General features: G+C 34.5%; 2 protein-coding genes and 1 pseudogene across 2 annotated transcripts; 2 read left to right on the forward strand and 1 right to left on the reverse strand.

The window, feature by feature from the left end:
• The first annotated feature begins 4,639 nt into the window (after positions 1-4,639).
• LOC121983423 lies at positions 4,640-4,784 on the forward strand (annotated as a pseudogene).
• A 520-nt stretch (positions 4,785-5,304) lies between these two features.
• LOC121980380 lies at positions 5,305-8,828 on the forward strand. The gene is made up of 5 exons (XM_042532391.1): positions 5,305-5,482; positions 5,587-5,687; positions 7,864-7,945; positions 8,011-8,084; positions 8,339-8,828. Exons 1-5 carry the CDS (start codon positions 5,441-5,443, stop codon positions 8,592-8,594), a joined length of 555 nt encoding a protein of 184 aa, XP_042388325.1. The 5' UTR covers positions 5,305-5,440; the 3' UTR covers positions 8,595-8,828.
• Positions 8,829-8,953: 125 nt separating this feature from the next.
• LOC121980381 (respirasome Complex Assembly Factor 1-like) lies at positions 8,954-25,610 on the reverse strand. Its single transcript, XM_042532392.1, has 4 exons — positions 25,304-25,610; positions 25,068-25,171; positions 9,569-9,698; positions 8,954-9,424 (listed from the first exon to the last, which is right to left on the reverse strand). Exons 1-4 carry the CDS (start codon positions 25,409-25,411, stop codon positions 9,386-9,388), a joined length of 381 nt encoding a protein of 126 aa, XP_042388326.1. The 5' UTR covers positions 25,412-25,610; the 3' UTR covers positions 8,954-9,385.
• Between the last annotated feature and the right edge of the window lie 58 nt (positions 25,611-25,668).

Raw genomic sequence — 25,668 nt, forward strand, 5'->3', positions numbered from 1 at the left:
TTCTAGACAAAACCTTTTTAAGAAATTTTACATTTAATTTTCCTATTGAAAAACTTTGGTCTAACTAGTGTAGCATTTGACGAGTTAGCTTCGGTTAGTTTCACTTAGCTAAGTAGACCAAGCAGGGTACGCCTTAACCTACTTGACTCCCTAAACTAAACTTCCCTAACATACTATCATCTCGTCATACTCTGGTACTAGGTTGGATAAAAAGTCAAATTATCTTTTTATTTAGTCCTAATTGAGTTGAGATCCTCTGTCCCCAAAATCGTGTGTCCCCATGTCCCCTCGCTGATCAGACGGGTTAAATCATATCTCAAGGATGCAGTGCACATCACGAGGCTATCATGACCGCCCAATCGACGAGGGGACATGGGGACATACCATTTTGGGGACAGAGAATCTCAACTCGTCCTAATTACCCAGACGAGTAAACTATTATTTTAGAGGTGACAACTAATTTAGAGTCTCCCCTAAATCATCTAATTTTTGTTTTAATTAAGCTTAATAAATTTTTAGTTAATGTTTAATTAATATTTAATTAATTATAATTTAAGTTCAAGTTTTTAATTTTAAATTAATTAAGTTGTTTAAATTTTCCTTATTATTTAAAGTAGTGTATTCAAGATTTAAGTTTTCTTTTAATTTTGAATTTATTAAATTATTTAAATTATCTTTGTTTAAAATATTATATTTGATATTTAATTCCAAATTTGTTAGATTTGATTTTAATTTATCAAAGTATTTGATTTTATCTTTATATTTTCTTTATCTTTTAAGTTTATATTATTAATTAAATTTATTAGATTAGTTTCATTATTATCTTTGTTTTGGATAGAAATGTCTAAATTGACATTATCTAGATTATCAAATATTTTATTAAGAAATTTAGTAATTTTATCAAAATCTTTATTAAGTTCGTCAATTTTATCATTTGAATTTTTAGATTTTTTAAATTTGAATTATTATTTAAATTTTTAGATATATTTAAATTTAAATTTTGATATTATTTGAATTTTTAAGATTTTTTATTAATTAATTTATTTAAATTCAAATTCAGACTTGGTGAATTAATTAAATTAGATTTTTTTTATTAATTAATTTATTTAATTTGAATATTTGAATTAATTAAATCTAAATTTTTATTAATTAAATGGTTTAATTTTAGATTTTTCTGAATTAATTAAATATGAATTTTTCAGATTTTTTTTGAATTAATTAAATCTAAATTATTAATATGTTTACGGGAGTATTTTTATAAATATCTAAATTATCATATTTATAGAAAAATTTTCTAAGCTATCATTACATTATTTAAATTATTACTGATAAGGATATTTTGATAAATATTATTAACTTTAAGCGCGACCCCTAATTTTGTAAGTTTTCATATTGGTTCAAACTCGTGTTTGGATTTAACTTTGACTTGATCTTTCAGTTTTGATAGATCCTCATGAAACTTGGTCATGTGAGTCCAAAACTTGTAGTCATCTTGGTGTTCTCCAATTCTGTATGTAATTTCGTTAAGTAATAAACTTAAAATTAAATTTATTACCTTTGTGTTTATTTCTATGTCTTGAGTGGATCTCCTTAGTGCTATACTGCAATCGAAGTCATTCATCATTATGAAACATTCCATATAATACTTCTATACTCTGTAGTAGTCCATTTCGTATAGAGGTGATTCATTGACATTTCACCCGAGCGTCTCTTTGTGCTCTATTTTTCTTGCACAACACAATTAAAAAGAAATTCCAAGACTAGGTCTTAGGGTAAGTAGTGTGGGATGAGAAAGATAAAACAAAAATAAAGCTCGAGTAGTGTTGTACCAATTTCGAGTAATTCGAAGAAATCGTGGCAAAAAACTAATCTAAAGAGGTAATTGTACTAATTCAAATTGATTTGAAAAACTTAAAATCAAAAAAGTAAAGTAGAAGAAAAATAACATCAATTAAACCCCTGCTTGATTGGTGGTTGCACCAATTCAGTGTTAACCTGGCTCGATATCACTTATTGGATTAAGACACACGTGAAAGAGGAGGGGGGATGAATCACATAGTTTTCAAAAACTTATCTTTTCCTTTTGAAATCAAAATACGCAGTGGAATTAAACATAGAAATAAAAAGTAAAAATTACAAGTACATAAACTTGGTAACTCCTACTCCAAGACTCAGGTCTCATGGACCTATCGACGGATAATCCACTAAAGACCTCTTCCAGAACCGCCAAAAGAGGGTCTTCAAGTACAAAAAGATGAGGATGAATGTAGCAAGCTACACTTTCCTTTTAAACAATATTTAAGTACAAAATCACTTTCGTTACCCAACACTTGTAGATGGTCAGATCTGACTCGATGTTGGTCAGCTCCTCAGCAGTAGTCGGGTGCAGTAGCATCATAGTAGAGCAGCAGCGCAAAGTTGGAGCAGTCAGAACGTCGCACGATTGTGTAGAAGCTTGTAATAGAGGTGTGTGTAAAGCTTTGGTCGAATAACCCTTTTAAAGGGGATTGAAGGTGCCTTCAACACCACTGAAGGTGCCTCAACTGCAACATCTACCCCTTAAAAGCTAACGCTTATCGTCGATGAAACTTTCTTCCTTATCCGACTAAATGGGCCTTCCAAGCCCATGAAGGCGTCTTCCATCGCCTAGCTCAAGGCGCCTCCCGTCGCTTGGAAGGCGCCTCGAATACTATTCACCCAAGACATTTTGTGCTCTTTTGCCTTGTAAAATGTGTTAGTCTAACATAAACAAAGCATACCTTACAAGACAAAGTTAGCACAATAAAAATAGCATTAATTAGATCCTATCCGCCAAACCTGGATCTACTCATGGTCTCAGTTTAGGTTTCTAAAATATATCTAAACTGGACCGACGCCTACTATCCCCTCAAAAGGAGTGCGTCTTCACTGAGTCACTCTCCTCCAGTGACTTACACCCACTTACCAAATGTCGAGTTACTACTTCGACATCCAATCTAACCCACCTGGTCTTCCTACCAAAATCACACATCTGAACTACTAGGCTTCGACATCCAATCTGAATCACTTGTTATTAATCAAAACTTAGGTTTTACTATTAGTGTTAAATGCACCAACAATAACTTTTGACTCGGATTGAATCACGAGACATGCAATATATTAAATCAAAACTCGTTCAGAGATCTTCAATTTAATATATTGTGTGTCTCGTGGTTCAATCATAGTCAAAATTATGACCTCTCAAAATACAACTACAAGTTCAACTTTAAAAAGTCATAACTTTTAATTCAGATTGAATTACGAGATGCACAATATATCAAATTGAAACTTATTTAGAGATTTTGATTTGATGTATTATGCATCTCGTGGTTCAAATCAAGTCAAAAATTATGATCTTTCAAAATTTATCCTATATATGTTGTAGCATCTACAAAATCCTAATTGCTACAACTACAAGTTATAACTTTGAGAAACCATAACTTTTTAATCAATTTGAACCACAAGACGTACAATATATCAAATCAAAATTTGTTTAAAGATATTTGATTTGATATATTGTGCATCTTGTTATTCAACCCGAATCAAAAGTTATAATATCTTAAAGTTGAACTTGTAGTTGTAGTAACTACAGTTCATACTACTACGTGAATAGTGGATAAATTTTGAGAGGTTATAACTTTTGATTCAGATTGAACCATGTGACGCACAATATATCAAATTGAAGATAGCAGCTACAAAACTGTAACTATTACAACTTGAATGTTCAACCTTAAATTTTGACAGATCATAACTTTTAACTCAGGTTGGACTACGGGACGCACAATATATCAAATTAAAACTCGTTCAAATATATACAACTTGTTATAGGGTGGAGCATGTAGCAACCAAGTTACAAGCTCAAAAAATATCATTTAAATATTTTTTTGGACGCTCCAAATAATTTGTCTTAAATTTGTTTTCCATGTTGTAATAGCTATGGAACTATAGTTGCTGCAACTGTGTGACAGCTCAATTGTAACAACTACGATACCATACCTATTACAATTGTGTAGCAGATACGGATTTGTAGTGGTTACAATATGCCAATTTAGACAAGAAAAATAGTAGAGAGATAATAATAGGAATAAATTATTACTTTTTAGTAGGGGAATCCTTTTATAATGATTTGTTAAAAAAATTCTTTTAATTTTTATCCATATAATATTACTTAATATAGAGAAAAAAATATTAATAATCAAATAAGGTGCTCATTATAAAAAGAAAAATAAGGCTCTCTTTAATCTTACTATTTTATTATCTCCTTTACTAACTAATTTTGATAAAATCCAAAATAAAATTATGTTAATATCTTTTTTTTATTTTTATGCCAAAAATAATTTCAAAATTTATTAGTAATTTTCAAAAACGCATCAATCAGTAATCTAGAGTTCAAGACTTCACTGCGGTGTATTATTAGAAATTTTTCTCATTGATCAGTGATCTAGAGTTTGAGACTCAACTACGACGTATTATTAAGAATTTTTCTCATTAATCAATCAGGGATCTAGAGTTTGAGATTCAGTTGTGGCCTATTATTGAAAATTTTTTCCATTAATCAATTAAAAATCTAGAGTTTTCTTTAGTCTCACATAAATACCTTGAGTCGGCGATGTTAAAAAATATAATTTTCTCAGCTTTTTGACTAAAATCAATTATGATATTAAATTACTTTTTTTATAAAGGAGAGTTTGTTCTAGTAGTTTGCTGTTAGGATTCTCGAGCGTCGCCTTAGCATTACACTACCGCATGAGTCTGATACACCCTTACCCAATTTGTGGATGATCTCTTAGCTAAGATTAAGTGTAGTATTTATTCTTATCAATTTAATATTTGATATAAATAATTAAATTAATTGTTTATGAGGAGAGTCATTATCAGGGACGGAGTCATGTATAATTTTGGTCTTAATTTTTTGTAAGTATTTTAGATGGGTATAAAATTATAAAAATATTAAAGTATTGCTCTATAAAAATAAAAAATAAAAATAATATTTAAAAATTAAAACTAGTTTGTACAGGTCCATTCTTCTCCTCTTAAATTTCTCTCCCTATATTATCCCACAATTCCCTATATTATCCCACAATGGAATAAGGTCTGCAAAATTAAAAAGGGGCGCCCTCTATCATTCTCATAAAACAGATGGTCTGTGGGTTTTATTTTTTTCCCAAAAATTTAACTTGACTTGCTTGGTTTACCGCCTTGGTCACCAAAGTGAGAGGGTTCGGTTTCCAGTGGGTCCGGCCCCAAGATTTCCCGGTTCCGGATTTTACAGACCCATTCGGATCGGTGTTCATAAGAATGCGCTGATCCAAATCCAATCGGAATACGGCTCGCTATCTCCGGGCTGCTGCTCTCCGCCGCTTCCACCCCACCGCGCCCCTCTTCTTGCCCTCGTGGATCTCGCCGGCGGCGAGAAAATCAGATGGCGAAGCGTGAGCTCTCCGGCACCCTTAAGAACCTAAAGGTGAGTCCTCGATATCCTCCGCCACCACCAAACTCTCTCTCCTTTCACGCCTCTTCCACGAGATAATCTGTCAGCCATGGATCTATTTTTTTCTCGGTTTTCAGTTCATGCAAAGGGCTTCCTTGAAGGAAGATAAGTCTAAGGAAGTCGACAACTACAAGCCCGTCGAAGACTCCGCCGCCGCCCCAGCCCCTTCAAGAAGATGGTATGCTGACTGTGCACTTTTAGGGTTTTTCCCCTCTTGCTATTAGAACTTCTCTTTGCTTATGAATTGATCCTTATCAGGTTTCTATTTTAGTATTATGCCGCTGGTGTATTAGTTTATCCTTCTCTTTCTAGATTTTACCTTTGTTCTGTTCGTTTAGGACCTATGTTCTTACACAATGGATATTTATTCTTTAGTCCTCTTGTAAGCGTATCAACATGTGAGGGCCATAAAGAATTTTCTCATATAGGCTTTTGGTTGTGTGCAAACCTCATTTCAGGTGACATGAATGCTTTTGGTTGAAGAATTTGGAGTTTTGTTGCAAGTAATGAGTAATTAATTAACTTGTGACGATAGTTTTAATGACCCACATGGATTCCTTTTCACTAATTCATCGACTATTTGCATAATTGTTTTATCATATGGGTGTGAACTGAAAATTTTGATGAAATATTGTTGGTTATTGTTGCTTTGGCCATCATTAAGAGTTAACCCTTGCTATAATGTATGTCAATCTTGCTGTCCAGTTAGTGAAACCATTTGCAATTTAAGCGTGTACAGATTTGATGTATAATAGTGATTCTCTTATAGCAAGTTGGGTTGCAGAAATGGAATTGACAATGAGTCGAATAGTAATTCTTGGGAGAAAGAATATAGTAGGAATAGAATAAGAATATGTACCTCTCAGTTTGGTTTATTGAATGGATGTTTCATTTCATTCCTATGTTTGGGAAGATCAAAATACCCCGTCAGTTAAACTTGACTATGTTAAAATAAATATTTTTTTTTCAGATTCATAAAAGGAATAGCGAAGATATTTCTAAAATTGATAAAAGGGATACCTAAACAAGATTAAGAGAAATGACAATTATTTCAGAATGGGTATTTCAACTTGTTGGTCCCTTTGGAGGCCGGCAAGAGGGGAGAGGTGAATTGCCCTACAAACTAAAACTCGAACCTTTCTCGGATTTCAATTATATAATGAACACTTGTAATAAATAAATAAAAGAGACTAAGTAAAGAAAAGCAGACACCAGAGTTTTACTTGGTTTGCAATCAGGGGATTGCTAATCCAAGGAATGTAAGCGCACTATCTGATTCTCCTCTGGGCGGAGTAGCCTCTTTACAACGTTGACAACACAAGTGAAAAGAACAAAATTGAAAGCACAGAAGGAATTGATTACAAGTTCGTTGTTTTGAATGTACGGATCAGTACTTTATTTATAGTACTGGTCCGGGCGCCTGGAAGGGGTTCCGGGCGCCCCCCGGGGGGATAAATTTTATCCCCCAACGGTCAGCTCGCGATCAGCTTCGATCTGGTCAAATATGAACCCCCGGGCGCCTGGACCTGTCAAGTCAACAAAGTTGACTCTGGTCCAGGCTCTCTGCTCCGGTTCAGCTCGTCTCAGTTCGACTCGTCTTGGTCCGGGTCTGTTCGCTCCGGCTCTTTGGGTGATCTCGGCCTTCCGGAATAGGGCTCACCCGAACCCATGTTCCGGCCTTCTCCTCGAGTAACCTTCCTTCCCGGTTTCTCGTCCCTCGAGCGTCGCGCACGCTCTTCTCGTCCACCAGTGTACTCTTCCGCGGACACCTCGTCCCTCGGACGCACCGAGCCCGTCAGCTCTTTCCCGTGCCGTCCTTCTCACTAGTCACGTCTTCCGCTCGACTTCCTGTGTTCCTAAGCTCCTACACACTTAGACACAAGGGTTAAACAAACGCAGGACATAACTTAGCTTGTTTGATCATATCAAAACACCTTGGGGTTCCAACAAGTTTCATCTTGTAATTATATGTAGGGTGCTAGGAATAGCTCTCTTCTTTTAGAATTCATGAATGATGAAATAATTAACCTGTGAACCAATAATGCTTTTAGATTATACGTTTCAATGACCTATGGTGTTATATGTTCATAGCCATATTGTATATTATGTCGATCCTTTAATTGAATATATGTTATTTTTCCAACATTGCGATTATATTTGTTATGCCTATTTGCTTAACCTTTTAGTTTGTTCAATTTTGTTCATTATGATTTCAATTTAACATATTTGTGCTCTCTAGTCTTTAGGACTCCCTCTTCAATTTTGAGGTTGTGCTATCCATTTCTTTTTTTTGTATTATCATCCTCTTTATTTAACATTTGAAGAACCTCTTCTACTTATATTTCTTCCCACAGCATTGTTATAATGGAAGGTGATCCTCATCCAGGAGCTTTAAAAGGTCGAATGTCTTTCCAGAGTTTCAATCCCTCAGTAGACGTGAGTTACATTTTTTGCAAGTTAGACTATTTCACCTCCTCGTTTAATATATTTTCTCCTTGCAGAAACTAAATGAAGTGGCTGCAAATAATCAACAAAATGCTGCCACTGCTTCAAATAATAAGAGAGATTCAGTTAGGTACTACTCGTGGTCTACATATTTTAGGATTCTCATTATTGCATTTGATATTTTATTTTTGCAACTGCTCAAGTTCAAATAGCTGTTCAATTATTCGATACAATAAAGATTCTTGCTCATGAGGATTTGCATTGTTTGTATTGATGGTCAGGAGTCGGATATAATGTAATTCCAAACTTTTTATAGTCCGGACCTCAGCTTCCCATTTGCATTGGACTGTCTCCTTTTTTATAAATTTATTTTGGCTGTTGCAGACCAGGTGAAACCACATCAGTAGGTTCTATGGACTCGAGAATAGGTAGATCAAACAATGCTTCGGATACAGACCTCAAGAGGAAGCAACTAGAAGTGGATAGCGACAAAACAACACCCAACGAGATACTGAAAATCCATGGCGAAGAGGGTAAACATTCATCGTCGAGCAATAGAGCAGGTTCTCATAAGCAACAGAAACGTGAAAAACTGGACTGGAATGTTCTTAGACCTCCAAAATACAATCAAAAGGATTAGCGCATGCTGACTTCTTCAATTGCACTGCAGCGATTTCTTCCTTCAATTGTACTTCTCATTGAAGCTAATTTAGTAGCAAGGTGTAACTTGTGTTTTGTGACCGATGGAGACGTTCTCCTGAGAAAATTTTGCTTGTTTGCACATTGGTAAAATTCCTATTTGCAGCTCACTTATTTGAAAGTGTTGGAATATTCAAGATTGTGTTATCAAGCAAATTTTGACGGTTTGTGGTAACTTTCGAATATTAGCAAACGCCTTAAATTTGGGAATTTAAGACTCGGAATTCATATTTATGACTAAAAATAGCAACTGATTGCGATCATGAGAACAATGGGCATTTCAAAACAATTTTGCAGGGGTAGGAAAAAGTTAAAACTCTTTAGTTCTTGAAGCAAAATGATCATACATCATGGTCCTGAAAGTAAAACGTCACGGCTAAACTATGTTTGAATCACACTATTACCATATAAAAAATAAAAGCTAAAAACAAAGATGATGCAGATGGCCACATTTTGCAAATGGTACCCGTTCTAGTTCAAGAACCTCTCTTAAATACTCCTGCACCTTATTATTGCAAAATCATGGGCGTCGAGCATAGTCAAACACAAAAGTATAGGTCGACAACCCAAGTCACCACACCAAACGAATCACGCTAAGCAGTGATGCATTTGTGCGCACCTGTCCATACAATTCTTGATAAAAAGTAACCTAACAGAATTCCAATCACTCCAATGCCAAAACGATGGGGCATTAAATCCAGATTCCATAGAGAAGTGTGTACACGACTGTCTTCAAAAATGTAGTAAACTGTATACGACAATCCATGAGAGCTGCATCCAACAAGACATTGTTGTGTTAAATTGTTATCGCCCTTTGAGGGCATCACAGAAGTCATGTGGCATCAAAATGCCATGACAATTCAAATAGGTGAATCGGATAATAATCGACTAAAGCAAATGATCAAGGAATCGTACCAAAAATAGGGTAAATGAAGCAAAAAGGCCCTCCTGAAGCAATGCACCATGACCTCCAAAATCTTCTCCATCAATTTTTAGTACATAGGTGTAATAACAATATACAATGCTGGTCGATATCACCAGAAATCTGGAGATAATAAGGATAACTTTAATGAGATTGAGTGTCAAGTTGTAAAAAAATCATGTTTAAGAAATGAAGATATATGATAAAGAAATTAACTGCTAAGCCAACAGTCAGATGCATGTTTGTAAACCAAACTGAACAAGAATGTTTTACCTGGTGTGGACAGATGCATGTTTGTAAACCAAACTGAACAAGAATGTTTTACCTGGTGTGGACATATGTATATATAATATATCTAATATGGCATGCATATGTAAACATTGCCACCTCGAATCCATATACAAATTTAAGCATAGCTGTTAAAGGAGTTGATTTTTCAGGTTTGATGAATTTTTGGGATTTTATGCTTACCAAATTATGGAAAATTTACTCATGTTCAATGTGGGTAAACCAATGCTGATTCATTCATTATTTTTTAATCTTCTTTACTGCTGTCAAGTAATAACTACATATTATATAATTATATATTTGTGTATTATCTAATAATTATATACCCAACCAATTTGGAATTTTTATTTTCATCTTTTATATATAAAGCTCAAAAGTCTGACCCGGAACTCGAAACCTAATATTTCACATCCAGGAAACTCAGAGAATTTTCAAGTTAGAAAAAAACCAAACCAAGATCAGATTTGACACGACCTGAACATGTTATGTTCAGAGATTTTTTTGATAAATTGAGTCTGCACTGGTGTTTGAAAATTTTGTATAACCCCAAATAAAACTGGGCAGGTCAAGCTTTTCTGTAAAACCTTTCCCAACCAGACCCACCTATCTTGACTCTTAACCCCTTTTAACAGTGAGCACTAACTGTTAGGGTAACTATACTAATCTGTTTTTTGTTTTCCATCTAATTAAGTCTTTGTGGGTATATATGTATACCTGAGATAAAATGGAATTGATCCTCATGTCTAGTAAACTGCTGGAGTTCTTGATTCCCAAATCTCATGGTTTTCATTGCGAACGTTCTTACCTTCTTCTGTCTATCCATAGGTCTTGTAATATATTTAAGTGATGTTAATATAAAAGTCTAGATAAAGTATCAGAAAGAGAATTATTTATTCCTTTTATATGTTCCTAGTGAATTTTTAATCCTCTGTTTATGACTAAATTTAAGTCATCTTTTTGTGCTTAAATTTTTCCTTAAACCCTTTGTCTGCTACTATTTAACTATCGCTTCACAGTCGGTTCTTATTGTAATCTCTTGCTTGTTGCAGATAAAAAACATAAATGTATCAAAGTAATAAATTACTGCTAGAATTCCATAATCTAGGAAAATTTAAGTTACATTTTTCTTTGTATTTTCATGAAACGAATCTACGTAGAGCTTCAGGTGTTTTTGGATCATATTTTGAAGTTTTTCTTAATAACACTCCTCTCCATTCTGAGTCACACCCATCCATTTCAATTACCATACAATCTATATCTAGTGGAAGAGTTAGGACTAGAATAGTTTTAACCATTTCTTTAATTTGTTTGACTAATTCAATATGGCTAAAATATTTTTCTCGTATTTGACATTTTGTTGTATAATAGTCCACTGATTTTTCCTATAATTTTAAGGTAATGTCGAGCGTAATTAAGAAGTCCTAAAAATGCTCTAAGAGTTTTTGTTTCTTCCATTTTGTCAAGGAAAGTAAGAATTTTAGAAGTAATACGAGGTTGGAGTGAAAATTTTCTTTATCCGATTTCTACACCTAAGAATTCTGTGTTTAGTGGCTAGTTTCATCTTCTTGCGAGATACTATATGGCCATGTTTTTCAAATAAGTTGAAGACCATGTGGAGATAAGCATAGTGTTAATCTTTTGTTTTTGAGAAACCTAGAATGTCATCAATATACACACATGTGAATAGAGAAACATCTTTAAAAATATTATTCATTTTTTTTTGGAAGATCTGAGATGCTACCTTAAGTCCAAATGGCATGACTACTCATTCGAAGTATCCTTCACGAAAAGGTTGCCCATTCTATAGCATCACAGTTCATTTTAACTTGCCAGAATCATGTCGAATTTTGAGTATCATTCTAAGTTTTGTATCTTATTTAGGAGTTGATTTTTATCTGATATTTTATAGTCATCCTCCTAGAAAGTGTCATTTAATCTTTTATAGTTGAAAATCATCCTAGATTGTCCGTGTTTCTGTTCTGACTCTTTGTTTACAATAAAGGCTAGACTTCTATGCCTACGAGTGGATCTTTGGATTGCACCAAGGGCTAGTAATTGTTTGATATGAATAGTGCATTCTGCCATTTCCCAATTTGTATATCTTAAGTCTTGAGCTTTGATGGTAAGATCTGAGTTTATGATTGTTAATCTATAATAGATCTTTCCCGTTCCTAATATTTTGTAGGGTTTTTGCCTATGATTTTTTTTAAAAATCAAAATATTAGAGAGTCCAAGTCTAGTTGGATATTTATCGAGTGAGACAAATATGTGGGAGTAAATAAATCTTCTGGTATGGCTAAGTCTGAGCTACTAAGGTCTTTTATACAAGTTTTCCCATATAAGGGTTTGTACAACCAAGTAGTGTTAGTTTTCCTACAATGCTAATGAATAGAAAAGTTCTTGGTTTCGTAAACAAGAACCTTTACAAGTGGTTTTGTGTGTACATCTATTGTTCTTAGTGGTAGAGGTAGATGTAGAGTTGATATCCTTATTAGTAATTGTAGGAATAGGTGTTGTTTTAGTGGTTTATGGTTATGGGTGTCACCACACTTACACATTGTAGAAGGGTAATCAGAAACAAATGGGGAGACTATGGGTGTAGAGAGAAAAATAGAATAGTCTTTTGTAAGTAATAATACTCTATCTTGAACAATAAGGAAATTAAATCCAAAGATTAAGTGAATATTTGGATGTAGGAGAGGTTTTATCCAAAGCTTAGGGAGGGAAAGAGAGGAACCAAAATCATCATGGTATAAAATTGTGAGTATTCGTTACAAACTTGTAGCATGATAGTTGTTCATGATCAAATTGGGTATTAATCAATAGTTGAGTAGCAGTTTTGATGAGTTATGGAGGGACTATTGATAGTATAATGGTGGAATTGGTGGCCCCACTATCAAGTAAAGCATGAAGTGTAAATTTATGTCCATGAATATTTGACTAAACAATAAAATCTTATATTAGTAGTTCATCCAATATTGCAAATACTGAGTTTTTTTAATGAAAACCAAGTTAGTCTCAAAGGTAGGTTCATTTATCGCAAGTCCTTTGCCTCGATGATCAGGTGTAGGGGCAGAGCTTTCATTGCGATTAGCAAGCTCAACTTCTATAGACTCTGGTTTCAAGGAGCACATTTGTGTAGTGTCTCGTACTTGGAGTAGTAGGTATAAGACTATTAAAAGTTTGTTGTAAGCATAGATTGTAGATTTATTTTCTGTAGAGTTTACAAGTTCCTCTTTTGTCTATGGCTACATAAAATCTGCATAAAAAACAAGGATCTTTTAACATCCAATCATGAGAACATTTGGGCACGTCAAGTCTTATTGATGTAGTTTGTGGTATACATAAGGTTGAAGTCATCTAAGTCCTCCCATTGGTTTGTTAAGTCGTCAAGTTATAGTGGGAAAGGGTTACTAGAGATTCCATATTATTTTGCCAAGGTATATGAGATGTCTATGAACGAGTTGATTAGTTTATAATTAGAGGAGGTCGTTATTTCTTCTGTCTTCTATTGAAATGATAGAGTAGATAGAGGAAGTATCAGATATATCCTCTTGTATTTCTATTAAGTCTAAATTGGTATAAGAGACTAATTTAGTCTCTCTTGTATAAAAGTTTTTCCTATTTGGACATGTTGAGGATAAATGTCCATTACAAGCAAAACATGTTATAGTATTGGTATATGTTTTCTTTGGTTTAAATCTCCTGACATGGTTATCTTTGTTTAAATAAAGCTTCTTTTCCTTACTTTTTCTTAAGTAGTAACTTGGATGGCTAGTCGTTTCTGGCTTTCTTCGTTGTTTGTGTTTATGTTGGTTTGATCCACATTGTTGAGTATATATTTGACTACATAAAACATATTATTGGTTTTTAAGTTGCTTCTGTATTTGGATAAGTACATTTTTCCTTGATTACCTAGATGATATGTTGTATTCATACCCTTATGTTGTTAAATTGGGGTGTTACTTCATGTCTATCCAGGCTTTGTAAATTTCTTTTCCTAAGTCTCCTGGTAATTTACTGAATAGTTTTTCACCTAATTCGGGATTACAATAATTTCCTAAGACGGTAGTAAGTGCTAGGAAATCATTGCAGAAAGGTTTAATCTAATTCCAATTAAATAGTCGAAGTTGTTCTAAATCTCTCATTGCTTCTCTCTGTCTTAAATCTAATCATCTATTGCCATCTCTGGCTGTTAGAAATCTGTGAATGGTATAACAATTTCCTCTGTATAGACTGCCCATGCAACTCTAGCTACGTCATCTACATAATTTTCTCCTATGTGCATCATAGCCTCGCCTGTTTCTATATCAAGTTCATGCCTAGCTAGGTAATCTCATTGAACAGAGACAATCCATTGTTCTAAATAAGTATCATACATCTAGGGGTTGTCGCACTCAGCTATATTCACTAGTACTAAGTTTTTCCCGAAATAAGTAATTTCAAGTGGCCTTCTTTACCCTATAGTTCGAAGTAAAGGATTGTTGTTTGCGTATGGAGTTATTTCTGTCCTTGGTGGGTGGCCATGTCCATAATCCATAGTTTGCATAGAACTTTCGGGATCCTGGATCATTAGTGGCCTGGATGTAGCAGATGTAGTGGTAGATTGTGCTAGATTCATGAGATTGATCTCATTGAATTGTTTTCTAGCAATTGTATTTTTTTGTTCACCAAAATATATCAAGTTTTGTTGTTGTTTATCAAATTTTTCTTGTTCTATTAATTCTTCTGGGATTATATGAGTTGTTATTTCTGCAATTATATATAAGTATTCGTCTAAGTCATCAAAAAATCCTTATTGTAAATCTTGCTGAAACATACAATCTGTGTTATTTGTCGGGTATAAGAGTTGGTCGGCTAACTGAGTCTTCTGCCTAGCTGTTGTATCTGCCTAGCTATTGTAATGTTTGCATAGTATTCCTGGTAAGGTTTCATCTTCAAGTTCTTCAATATTCATTAAGTTAAAGTTTTCATTTTCTTCATTTTGTGAAGTAGAAGGTTTGTAGTTAGGCCACCATATCTATCTTTATAGATTATTGAATCTATCGGTTGAAGCATTTGTGGTTAAGTTTCTAAATTGAGGGTCCAATCTAGTCTTGCTAAGACTTCTGATGAAAAATCTTTTGGTTTTAGGAAATAGATTCTTTTTGAAATAAGAGCTTCAATGATATTTGTTTATTTGTATCTTAAAGCTATTATTAATATGGGTCATTGTTTTTCCCAAAAAAATTATGTCAATTTGGATATTGTATTTCTAGAAGTTTCCATAGCCTTAGGCTTAGACGAGAATTTAAATATGTTTGACAAAATCTGGAATAGTTAAAACTTGATCATTTCTTTAAAGGAAAGTTGATGAGAGGGAAGAAGAGGTGTTTTTATTATTCTTGTTTGGTTCAACATAAATCAAGCAGACAAAACATCGGAGAAAACAATAATGGCATTCATCTGCCTAACACTCTTCATTCAGGTTGAGCTCAAACTTTAGCCTGGTGTTACTACCCTTCCTCGCTACATCCTTCCTTGCACCCCCTGAAGCACACAAACAAAGCTATCATGAGGAGCTCTCAAGCACCTCTGTTCCCTTTTAGGGGGATGCTTGAGCCTCCATTTCTTTCTAAGTGCGCATCTCTAACCCTTAATTAGTTTTAACTCAAGCATTTCAAATTAATTAAATCTAACCATATTATGTGATTACGCTTTCTAATATTTGCTAATGCTATAACTTTATTAATATTAAAATGATTTCAAATTGTAGAACTAGAAAATTCTTTAATATATAAAAGAAACCACATAACAATAATTTGAAAACAACTATTTGAATTTCATTTTTTTATACCGTTTCTAATTGTTGAATAAGCTTTATCAAACCCAATGGCACATATTTTTTAAGAATATATATATATATTGCAAAAAGAATTTATTTAATCTTAAAATTATAATTGATTTTAATAATTCTTCTATCTTAGGCGTTGGTATTTTTTAATATGGTAAGAGTTTAATGGGTATCTTTTAGTTTGGTAAGAGTTCTTGTAGGGTTAAATTATAATAGAGTTTTTAAGCTCAATTCCTTTATTTTAATTAAAAGTTCATTGATGGTAGGTGAAAATCGTGAAGGAAATGATGAAGAGGAGTCGTGACATACCTTAAGCAATCAAATATGAGCAGTGGAGAAGTAAGTGCATTGGATTCGCAAAGAGGACCACAAATCATGCCATACAACTTAAAGGTATATAGAGTCATATAGCTAATCTGATGAAACCAATTGATTTATGTATTGGATTACAAATAAGGAGGGATTGCGGACAAAACCAACAATTTACTCTCAAGATGGAAGTTATCCTATAGATGTTGTATCTATGCTATTTGAAATGTGAATATGGTATTCATTCTTTTGGAAATGGGAAAGAAAAAGAAGAGAAACTCTTTCTAGAAATAAGGACAAATGGAAGTTTAACTCCTAAGGAAGCACTTTATGAAGCTTATTGGAGGTTGAGGGTCATTTGCAACATGCAAAACTGGAGGGTCATAGTAGGCATGGGAGGCCGAAGTCTTCACTCTTTAGCAGAAGCTTATTATTGAAGCTTAGTGAGCATTCCTTCTGGCTGTAAGAATAAGGAATAAGGATGATGATGAGAATCAAAAGGAAGGGTGTTTTCTAAAGGGGATAGCGGCGAGAGAGCAAACGGACGGGAGGGATGATGACGTTGGGTTAAGAAGGTGTCACGGACAAAGTGGTGACATCTTGCGGAAGTTGGGGGGGTGATGGATAAGTAGATTCGTAAAGGTGAAGGCAATTTAGGTGATGGCAGAGGATAGAATACAAAGATAGGAATCGACTTTAATACCAAATTGATTCAACATAAAATTGACCCCTAAAATCACACAAAAATTTGGAAAAAACTTAATAAAGCGCTGAATAACTATGTCACACAGGGAAGAGATGTCACATAGAGAATTGATCAGGATATACACTAGTATGGTACATACACAGAACTTTTATAGATTCAACGAAAACAAGAAAGAAATTTTACGAATTGAAAAGCATAATAATTCTACCATTAAAAGGACAATTACTAAAATCAAATTCATTTTGTTTAAAATATAAAATTTGCCTTTGTATTTGATTTTAGTAATTGTCTTATTTTAGGTGTTAACAATTTTTATATAATATGAGTTTAATGGGTGTATTTTAGTCTGATAGAAGTTCTTAATTTGACAAGAGTACATTGGAATATCGTGTTTCCCAATTAATGATATTTCTTTTCAAATTTAGTTGGTATTGAGTTTATAAAAGTGGCATGTTCTATGTAGTAATCAAATTTCGATTAATAAAATTTCCTCTTTAATTCTCTGTATGACGCTTGTTCCTATGTATGATAGTTATCTAGTGTTTCACAATTTCATCCTAGTATTCCGAATTTTTTGTGATTTGAGAATTCAATTTGGTGCTATATTAATTTGGTATGAAAGAAGAGACCTCCTTCTATACCAATATTGGAACCTTGATTTGAAAACAAATTTTAAAAAATACTGTCATATATCCTCCTCGTACTACAGTGCAAGAGAAACTTCAAATAGAAGAATCACTTGTTGTGTTCATTTTAATATTCATCTAGCGGTGATTGAAGGAACAGTAAAATTCTGTGTTACTTATTTCTCCTATGGCATTTTGTTTTACTGTTTTGTAAAGTTATTTCTATATATTTGATTAGACGTGTTGTAAGTGCTCTTAAGAAGAGCAAGTGTAATTTCCTTGTTCCACTATTTGCTTTGCAATTGTGGTCCCTTCTGGATGTTAACAATGTGGGATTTTTGTATCCTATATCCTAATTCTTCACCATGATAAAAATTCCTAAACTCATATAAAATTGGGTGGGCCATTGGAGGTCTAAATATAAATATTTTGGATTTACAGTGATCTTATTTTGTGCTGGATTGTTTTGATTACCATTATTCAATCCTTGCAAAATAAAAACATCTAATTTGATTTTTGAATAAAATTTTTAAGTTCATCTTAAAATGTTTTGTACACAAAATTCACCTCTATCTTGTGTGATCTCAATCTCAATTTATATCTCTCATTTACAACCTTTAAATTTTTTCTCTCTCTCACAGTGGGAACAATAGAGCCAATGTGGTCCGACCATTCCCGAGACCCCGCATTGGCAAGAGCTCCATGCACCAGAGCGCCCTTTTTTATCATCACAAATTCAAACTCATGTAGCATCTTTGGCTTGTGGGGTGGAGAAGATTATACTATGTAACACATAAATAGAATGACTTCAACATTGCACCAGACCACCACCAAAGCACTCAACCATATCACATGTGCTACATCTTATATGTTTTTTCTATTTCATGTGACAAACTATGCTTCAATTGTTGTGTATTCCCCAGTTTAAGGAAGAACATTAGGGGTATGATTATTTGAGGGATTTTAATTTCCTGAAAAGGGAGAGAACTACATACCCCTTCTTTGTTGAAAACTCTGATGGATTGTAGTCTGCAAATGATAAAAGACCACCATGTCCTTCACCTCTATAACCCAATATGATGCTCATCATTCATAACATTATATAGACATCAATACATTGGTACACAAGGTGACCAGCATGGCCACCTTGAAAAACCCAAAGAAGTCCCACCCAAAGTAGCAAGGGTGACGGCCAGCCAATGTCCTTGAGGAGACTCAACCACGTGAAGTTGTAGCAACTGGAGAAGTTAAACCAAAACTTCTACCGGCATTGTCATTCCAAATATATTCAAGATGGACAGGGCATCTCTACTCTTAGTCTCTTACATGTTGTTATGATCAACAAACAAGCCAAGGATGCAACATTTAAATAGATCGACGAGCTGTAAAGGGTCAAAGACAAGGGGGAGAGAATTAAGAGACCACAAGGAATCTTGTGACCTCAAGTGACAGATTGGAGGTTGAGGGGGAAGATGTTTGTGATAATGTCGATGTGGTGCTTGTTGAAGGTTATAATTAGCAATCGGGTGGCTTCGAAGAAGTGATGGAAGAAGATGGATTTGGCAGAGATGTGATGGATAGATAACAAGGATAATCGGTCCTTTCCAACCTTTTTATCTCTTTTTCCACCTTTCTTTTTCATCAAGTAATCAATCTTATGGCTTCATCCACTTATGCCTTCCTTCCCTTCATCCCCTTCTCTCCTTTTCTTTCCCTCCTCTCTTTATCCCTTCTCTTTAAGGTAACCATAGCCTGGAGTTAATAATATAATTTTACATTTTATATTTATCCATGAAGTTCCAAGTAGTTCTTAGCTATACAAACGTAATATTTCTCTATTTATTTTCTTTGACTAATAAAATGCTTTTTTTTATTCTCAACAAGATTGGGAAAGGAAGAATAGGTGAAGTAACATGGGTCCATCAAATTTAGTATAATTACAATTTTTTGGACTTGAACAGGACTGCTTTTAGTTGAATTGGTTAATCTGGTAAGGTTTTGAAAGTGGTTATTTCTCAAACAATGTTTGAAATCTCGAACTGAACAGAGGTTATGATCCTCAATGGCTCGAGTTAGTGTCATCGGTGTTGCATCAGTGTCAGAAGTATGCCAAAGGAAGGAAGAAAAGAAGAATAAGAGAAGGCAGTGGAGGAAGAAGAGTGGCCAAGCGTTGGTCGCTCCAAGGAGGATGAGGAGAAAGAAGTAGAGGTGGAGGAAGACGAACTTAGTGTACAGAACCCAATGAGTGGACAGATGCAGAAGGAGCAGGCCAAACTAGAAAAATAAGCTTCCTAGCAGTGGAAGGAGATCCCATATGAGTGGAAGTTGCAGGAGCAACAGCTGTGTGGAAGGCAAAACACATGTGTTTGGCATTAGGGCTTCGAAAAGGACGCACAAACAATGAAATCAATGTCTGCTCTACGTTGAGCAATGGTGTCACATGGCATGTGAGCGTTGAGTTCATCTCCAGGTCTATCAAAGGGGAGAAGATGTGTTGAATGGTTGAAGACATGGAGGAAAGAAGATTTGTCTGTTAATGTATCAAGGTACTGAGACCTTCCTGCATGCCGGTCAGCACAGAACGAAAAGTTTTGCCTGTGCGAACTGCCATGGCTCAAGGTTTGAAATGTCGGTCTCAACAATGATCGCGTTTGAGGAAGAGGCTATATACAATAAAAATCAAATAGTATACACACAAAAAAAAATTAGTTAAGTCAACCATAGCTTTAAACTCCTTAAAACATTTGAATAATTAAGCCTCTTGTCTTGCTAAATAGTGTAATTCTCGTTTCTCGTTCAAAACCTTGCCAAATCAAAATTGCGCAAAAGCTCAAGCTTAAAAAGACTATATTATGCAAAGACCGAATAAGGAAGTGGTAGAGTGAATCTATGGTCTTTTTTTGTTTATTTACTAGAATTTCGTTGAATAGCATTAGAAAAAAGAATAAATAGAAAAGAAATTGAATGGTTATCATTCTAATTCACTTTTGAAGTAAAAGCATAAACTATGGATTAAGTATGAGCATTCAAATTGTTCATAAGAGGGACTGCATTAATTTGATAACTCCAATCGTCAATTTTAAGGACACAACCGTGTGTATGGCATACCAAGGCTTAACCCAACACCTAGATGCACCATTCTAAAGTATGCACCATGAAACTTTGAGAAATAGTAGAAAAAAGATTAAGGACATGATCAAAAATCAATTTGGGTTCATGCTTGAAGTGTCGACAATAGAAGTTATACATCTTCTCAGACAACTAATTGAAAAGTAGTGGGAGCAAAAGCAAGATCTACACATGTTATTCATTGACTTAGAAAAAACTTATGATAAAGTCTCAAAGAAATTATATGGAGAATTCTAAAAAAGAGAGGTGTTAACATAACATATATTGAACCAATAGGGTTACATCAAGGATCAGCTCTAAGTCTCTATCTTTTACACTAAACATGGACGACTCAACACATTTAGTACCGTAGTGCATTTTATTTGTAGATGATATTGTTTTAGTATATGAGACACGTGAAGAAGTAAATGTTGAACTAGAATCTTGGCGGAAAATACTAGAAATGAAAAATTTTAGGCTTAGTAAAGTAAAGACAGAATATATGAAATTTAAATTTAGCAATATTAGACGTAATGAGATAATTGTTAAGATAGAAGATGACGAGTTGTTTGGATTGAGAGGTTTAAGTATTTAGGATCTTTTTTTTAAAATGATGGAGGGATTGAAAGAGATATCTTACATAGAATACAAGCAGGATGGTTGAAATGGAGGTTAGCGTAAGGTGGATGTATGGACATATAAGGCATGAGCAGAGATGATGATATTAAAATGGATGTATGAACATATAAGGATAAATCAGAATAAAAAATGAGAGCATTAGAAAGAAAGTCAAAGTTGCATCTATTGAGGAAAACTCTGAGAGACACGTTTAAGATGATACAGACATGTACCTAGACGGCCAATAAATATCCGATTAAGCGATATGAAATTATGACAAATACGCACATCAAACGAGAAAGAGAAAAACTAAAATAGACTTGGTTAGCAACAATAGAACAAAATAAAATTTATTTAAATATAAATGATGATATAGTAAGGGATAGGGCGTAATGACATAGAAGGATCCATATAACCGACCCCACCTAGTAGGATAAGGCTTGTTGTTGTTGTTGTTGTTGTTGTTAACCGTAGTAGTCATTTATTCAATAAGATAACAAATAAGAAAATATAGAACCGGATCTTATAATTTCTATTGACTTAGCAAACTCTTATAAAGTCTCTAGAAGGTGGATCTTAGAGAGGATACGAATCTCTAGTAATTCCACTAATATCATAAAAGAAACATACCCTAATATTATTACTAGTGGTAAATCTCCTGATAGCGAGAATAAAAGATTTTTCAATAGTTATGGGCTTATATTAAAAGTCATCTCTAAGTCTACTTGTTTGCATTAGTAATAAATGAACCAGACAACCACATAAAAGATAAGCTTCTTTAATGTAAGTCATTTATAGAACTTTTTATATTTTGAGTGTTATTAGATTAAAATTTCAAGCTTGAATTAAAGATAAAATTTTATGAGCTAAAGGTCTTAAAATCAGTAGAACCAAAATTTAATACATAAAATATAGTTTCAGCAATAAGAAATGAATCAATTTTAAAATGGATAGTCAAGAAATTCAGATAACTAAGAGTTTAACATATCTTTGATCCATCATTCAGCAAAAAAAAAAATGGTAAAGATAATATTAATAGGAGTAAGACTAAGTGGTTTGCGATTGCTAAATGATTTTTAGGCTAAAAGGAAAATTTTATAAGATTGTAGAGAAACCAACCATACTTTATGGGTTAGAGTGTTGGCCTATTAAGACATAACACACAAAAATTTAATGTAGCAAAGATGAGAATAACTTAAAATGAGTATGTAAAGCTAAAAAAAATAAAAAAAATTAATATCCAAGAGCAATTAGGTATAGTTCAAACAGATGATAACATGAGAGAAAATAAATTACATGGTATAAACATATTCAAAGGTGACGAATAACTTATATATAGAAGAGTCATCTATCAGAGCACATAAACCTGTAAAAGAGAGAGCAAAGAAATATAACCCAAGATTTGAAATTTCATTCCAAATTGAGTTTCAGTCTCCAACCAGAACAAGATGTTAGGGAAATGAAACTTCAATTGATAACTCAATGTGATCAAGTTGGTTTGTTAAATGATTTGATGTGGTCAAGTTTGTTGGTTTAGGTTCAATGGCTCGAAAGGCACACACAGGTAGTTTCAAAAGACAAAGGGAGAAAGAGGTTATGTGAAACAAACTCACAAAGCTTGGCGTTTTTGAGGGACTAAAGACCTGAGGCAAGTTGTACTCTGAGGTAAACTCAGAATGCAAGGAAAGAAGGATGACATATGGATCAAGAAAGTAGTTTAGGGCATCCGAGGTACTGATTACTTAACACAAGGTGTACTCTGGGGTGGCCCAAAGCAAGTAGTCTCGCATGCGAGGGAAGAAGAATAGAAGGTGGAGCTTAATGTATTTGAGAAACTAAAGGATTGACATGAGGTGAACTCAAGGGCAAAAAGGCACGTCAATAAAGTTAAAGAGACCTAAAGGCATGAAATTTGTGAGGAATTAAGAGTGACGTAAAATCTTGGGCTTTTGCTTTTGGGTAGTATCATTGGGGATGATGTGGTTAAGTAGGTAGGGGTAGACTATTAACTAGTGGTTTAGCTGAAGCATTCGATTAAGGAACATCAGGTCCTGATTCAAAGTTTGCAACTTAGCTCTATCCCGGAACTTTAGATAGGCTAACAAGGGCACAAAAAGTTGAGTGGAAGTCCACAAAATCCAATCGACTGGAGGGCGAACTCAAATGATGGAAGTTTAGTAAAGCCAAATGTGAGGGTTCAATGAACATAATATTTTTGTCTAAGCAATAGTCAACTACATTAGTTTCCAGTTGACTAGAGGCATGAGTAGTCAACTTAAAATTTAATCCAGTCAACTGGCAATATAGTAGTTAGCTATCAACGATTGCATTTGCCCAATCAGACAATTGAAGGTAGGTCAAATAAAGTCATTAGAGACCTATTCATAAAAGCTTTTGAAGAGCCCATAAAATCATTATTAAAATTGCTTTAAACAAGTGTCTACATTGCTTAAAGGCCTCCAAGGCTTGAACAAGGTTGAATGCTTCAACTCAAGATCTTAGTAAGCCTATCGTTCTTAGCTTTATATTTTATCATCTTTGAGAGGAGAGTTTTATGTGTAAATATCCTTTGTATGAATTATAAAAGGATTGCCCCATTACCTCTTATAAAGGGGTAGGTATAATGGAATCTTTCAAATGTGACTCACTGACAAGTAATCTATACTTAAATGAACAACCAAACGCACACGAAGACCCTATGTGAAATTGGCATTTATTTGTGTTTGTTCTGCAAAAAATATTGATTAAGGGGTGTCGACTATGCTCCCCTCCCCCTCTAGTCGAGTTGCAGTCTTCTCCAGACAAGGCCATTGATCCAAATACATGATGTGCCAACTAGCATGGGTGAGAGTACTAGTGGTTGTTTCCCCCTAGGTGAAGGAGGAGAAAACTTGATGCAGAGGAGGAGGAGGATCATGAGTGGCAAGGGAGGAGAAAACCCAATACAGAGGATGAAAACTTCACATTTCTAGAAGTATCATGGAATGATCGAAAACCTCACCATGTCTTGCATCGTCGCAATGCTTTTGTCTTTCATAAACTACATGAAGGAGGTGGGTCATCGTTGAATACCCTATGAAAGCCTCAAAGATGCATTATGTGAGGGCTCACATGGTCGTTGTTCGAGGAAGCTTACATGAAGCTTCCCCTTCATGATAAATGAACCATTCAAGCTTTTTACAATGAAGGATAAGCTTTTGATTTGGAGCATCCCTCAATAATGGTTCAAAACTTCTCCCAAAAGAAGCATGATGTGATCCGAAGTCTATAAAGACCAAGGCAAGTTGTGTAATGAGGGTTTTGGGCTTTTCACATGTCGATTGGGAAGCAAAACATCTTGTTCCATCCGTGCCAACTAGCACAAAACTATATTTAAAACCTTGATATACCCTTATATTAAGCTCAATGGAGGAACAAGGCGAACCCAAATAATTGGGGCAAACACAATTTGATGATGATGCGAGGAGTACGAACTTGATTACCCTTATAAAATGTCAATAAAAGAGTGGGTTAGGTGATTAAGTACCCAAATTTTCAGGTACTACTTGTACCCAAACAACTACCTATTATTCAAATCCATTTAAATATTCACTTTTTTGTCTTTATTCTACTACCTAAACCCTATCCAAATACGTTAGCAAACTTGAAACTGATTACAAATAATATAACTACCTGAACCTGAACACGATTACAAATATAGTAATAACTATCTGAATCTGAAATAATAGGGTCAGGGGTACAGGCAGATACTCTACTCTAAGGTATTTGTTACCGCCCCTAGAAATGACTAAATTAATTTTCCTCTTTCATTTTTTTTCTGGAAAAATAAGAATGAACTAAATGTCGATTGTGCTGGTAAAAACGAGTATGAGAACAAAAATATCACATAGAAGTGAGGAGTTGTGGACTTAGTTATTCAGATGACTATAGTAGGATAATCAAAGAAAATCATTTGCAGAAAATCAAAGCAAGTCATTCAGGGAGTGGACAATCGCAGTACTTACCCAACAATCCAGAAAGCCCCAATCAAGGGTACGGCGCCGCACAACAACCCGGACAAAATACCCAATCCCTGGCGGATCCAGTGCAGGGTATCCCCCAAATTATCCTACAACAAAGAGAGGCACGTATTTCACGATCAATCAAGACCAGATCTCGCAGAAGACCCTAAATCCCGTGCGATCAGATAGTTCCTAGAAGCTTATGGAGACACGAGACTCAGAGCAATTTGACCGGGTACCTTATCCCAGGAGGCCTCGGGATCGAGCAATTTGAGTAACTTGGAGGATGGGGTGTGATCGTTCTGCTGCTCCAGCGAAGTAGCCTTGTTCGATTTCGTCTTCTTCATGATCGAAAAAAAAAAATGGCCGCCTCGCCTGGATCGGATATACTGGTGGACGGTAAGAGCCCTAGGATTTGCTTTAGCGTCACCGGAAGATTCTACTCCGTCGGCGGTCTTCTCGAGGAATTGGGCTGGGAAAACTGGAGAGACGACGAGGCGTTCGATCGCATATGATAAGTATGATAATGTTTAGAAACGAATTACTAAAAAAGCAAATCGGGAAAGCTGAACAACATATGTACGGCGTTTCACATGGCGCACCT

This window comes from Zingiber officinale, chromosome 5A, assembly GCF_018446385.1.
Source record: "Zingiber officinale cultivar Zhangliang chromosome 5A, Zo_v1.1, whole genome shotgun sequence".
Classification (NCBI taxonomy): domain Eukaryota; kingdom Viridiplantae; phylum Streptophyta; class Magnoliopsida; order Zingiberales; family Zingiberaceae; genus Zingiber; species Zingiber officinale.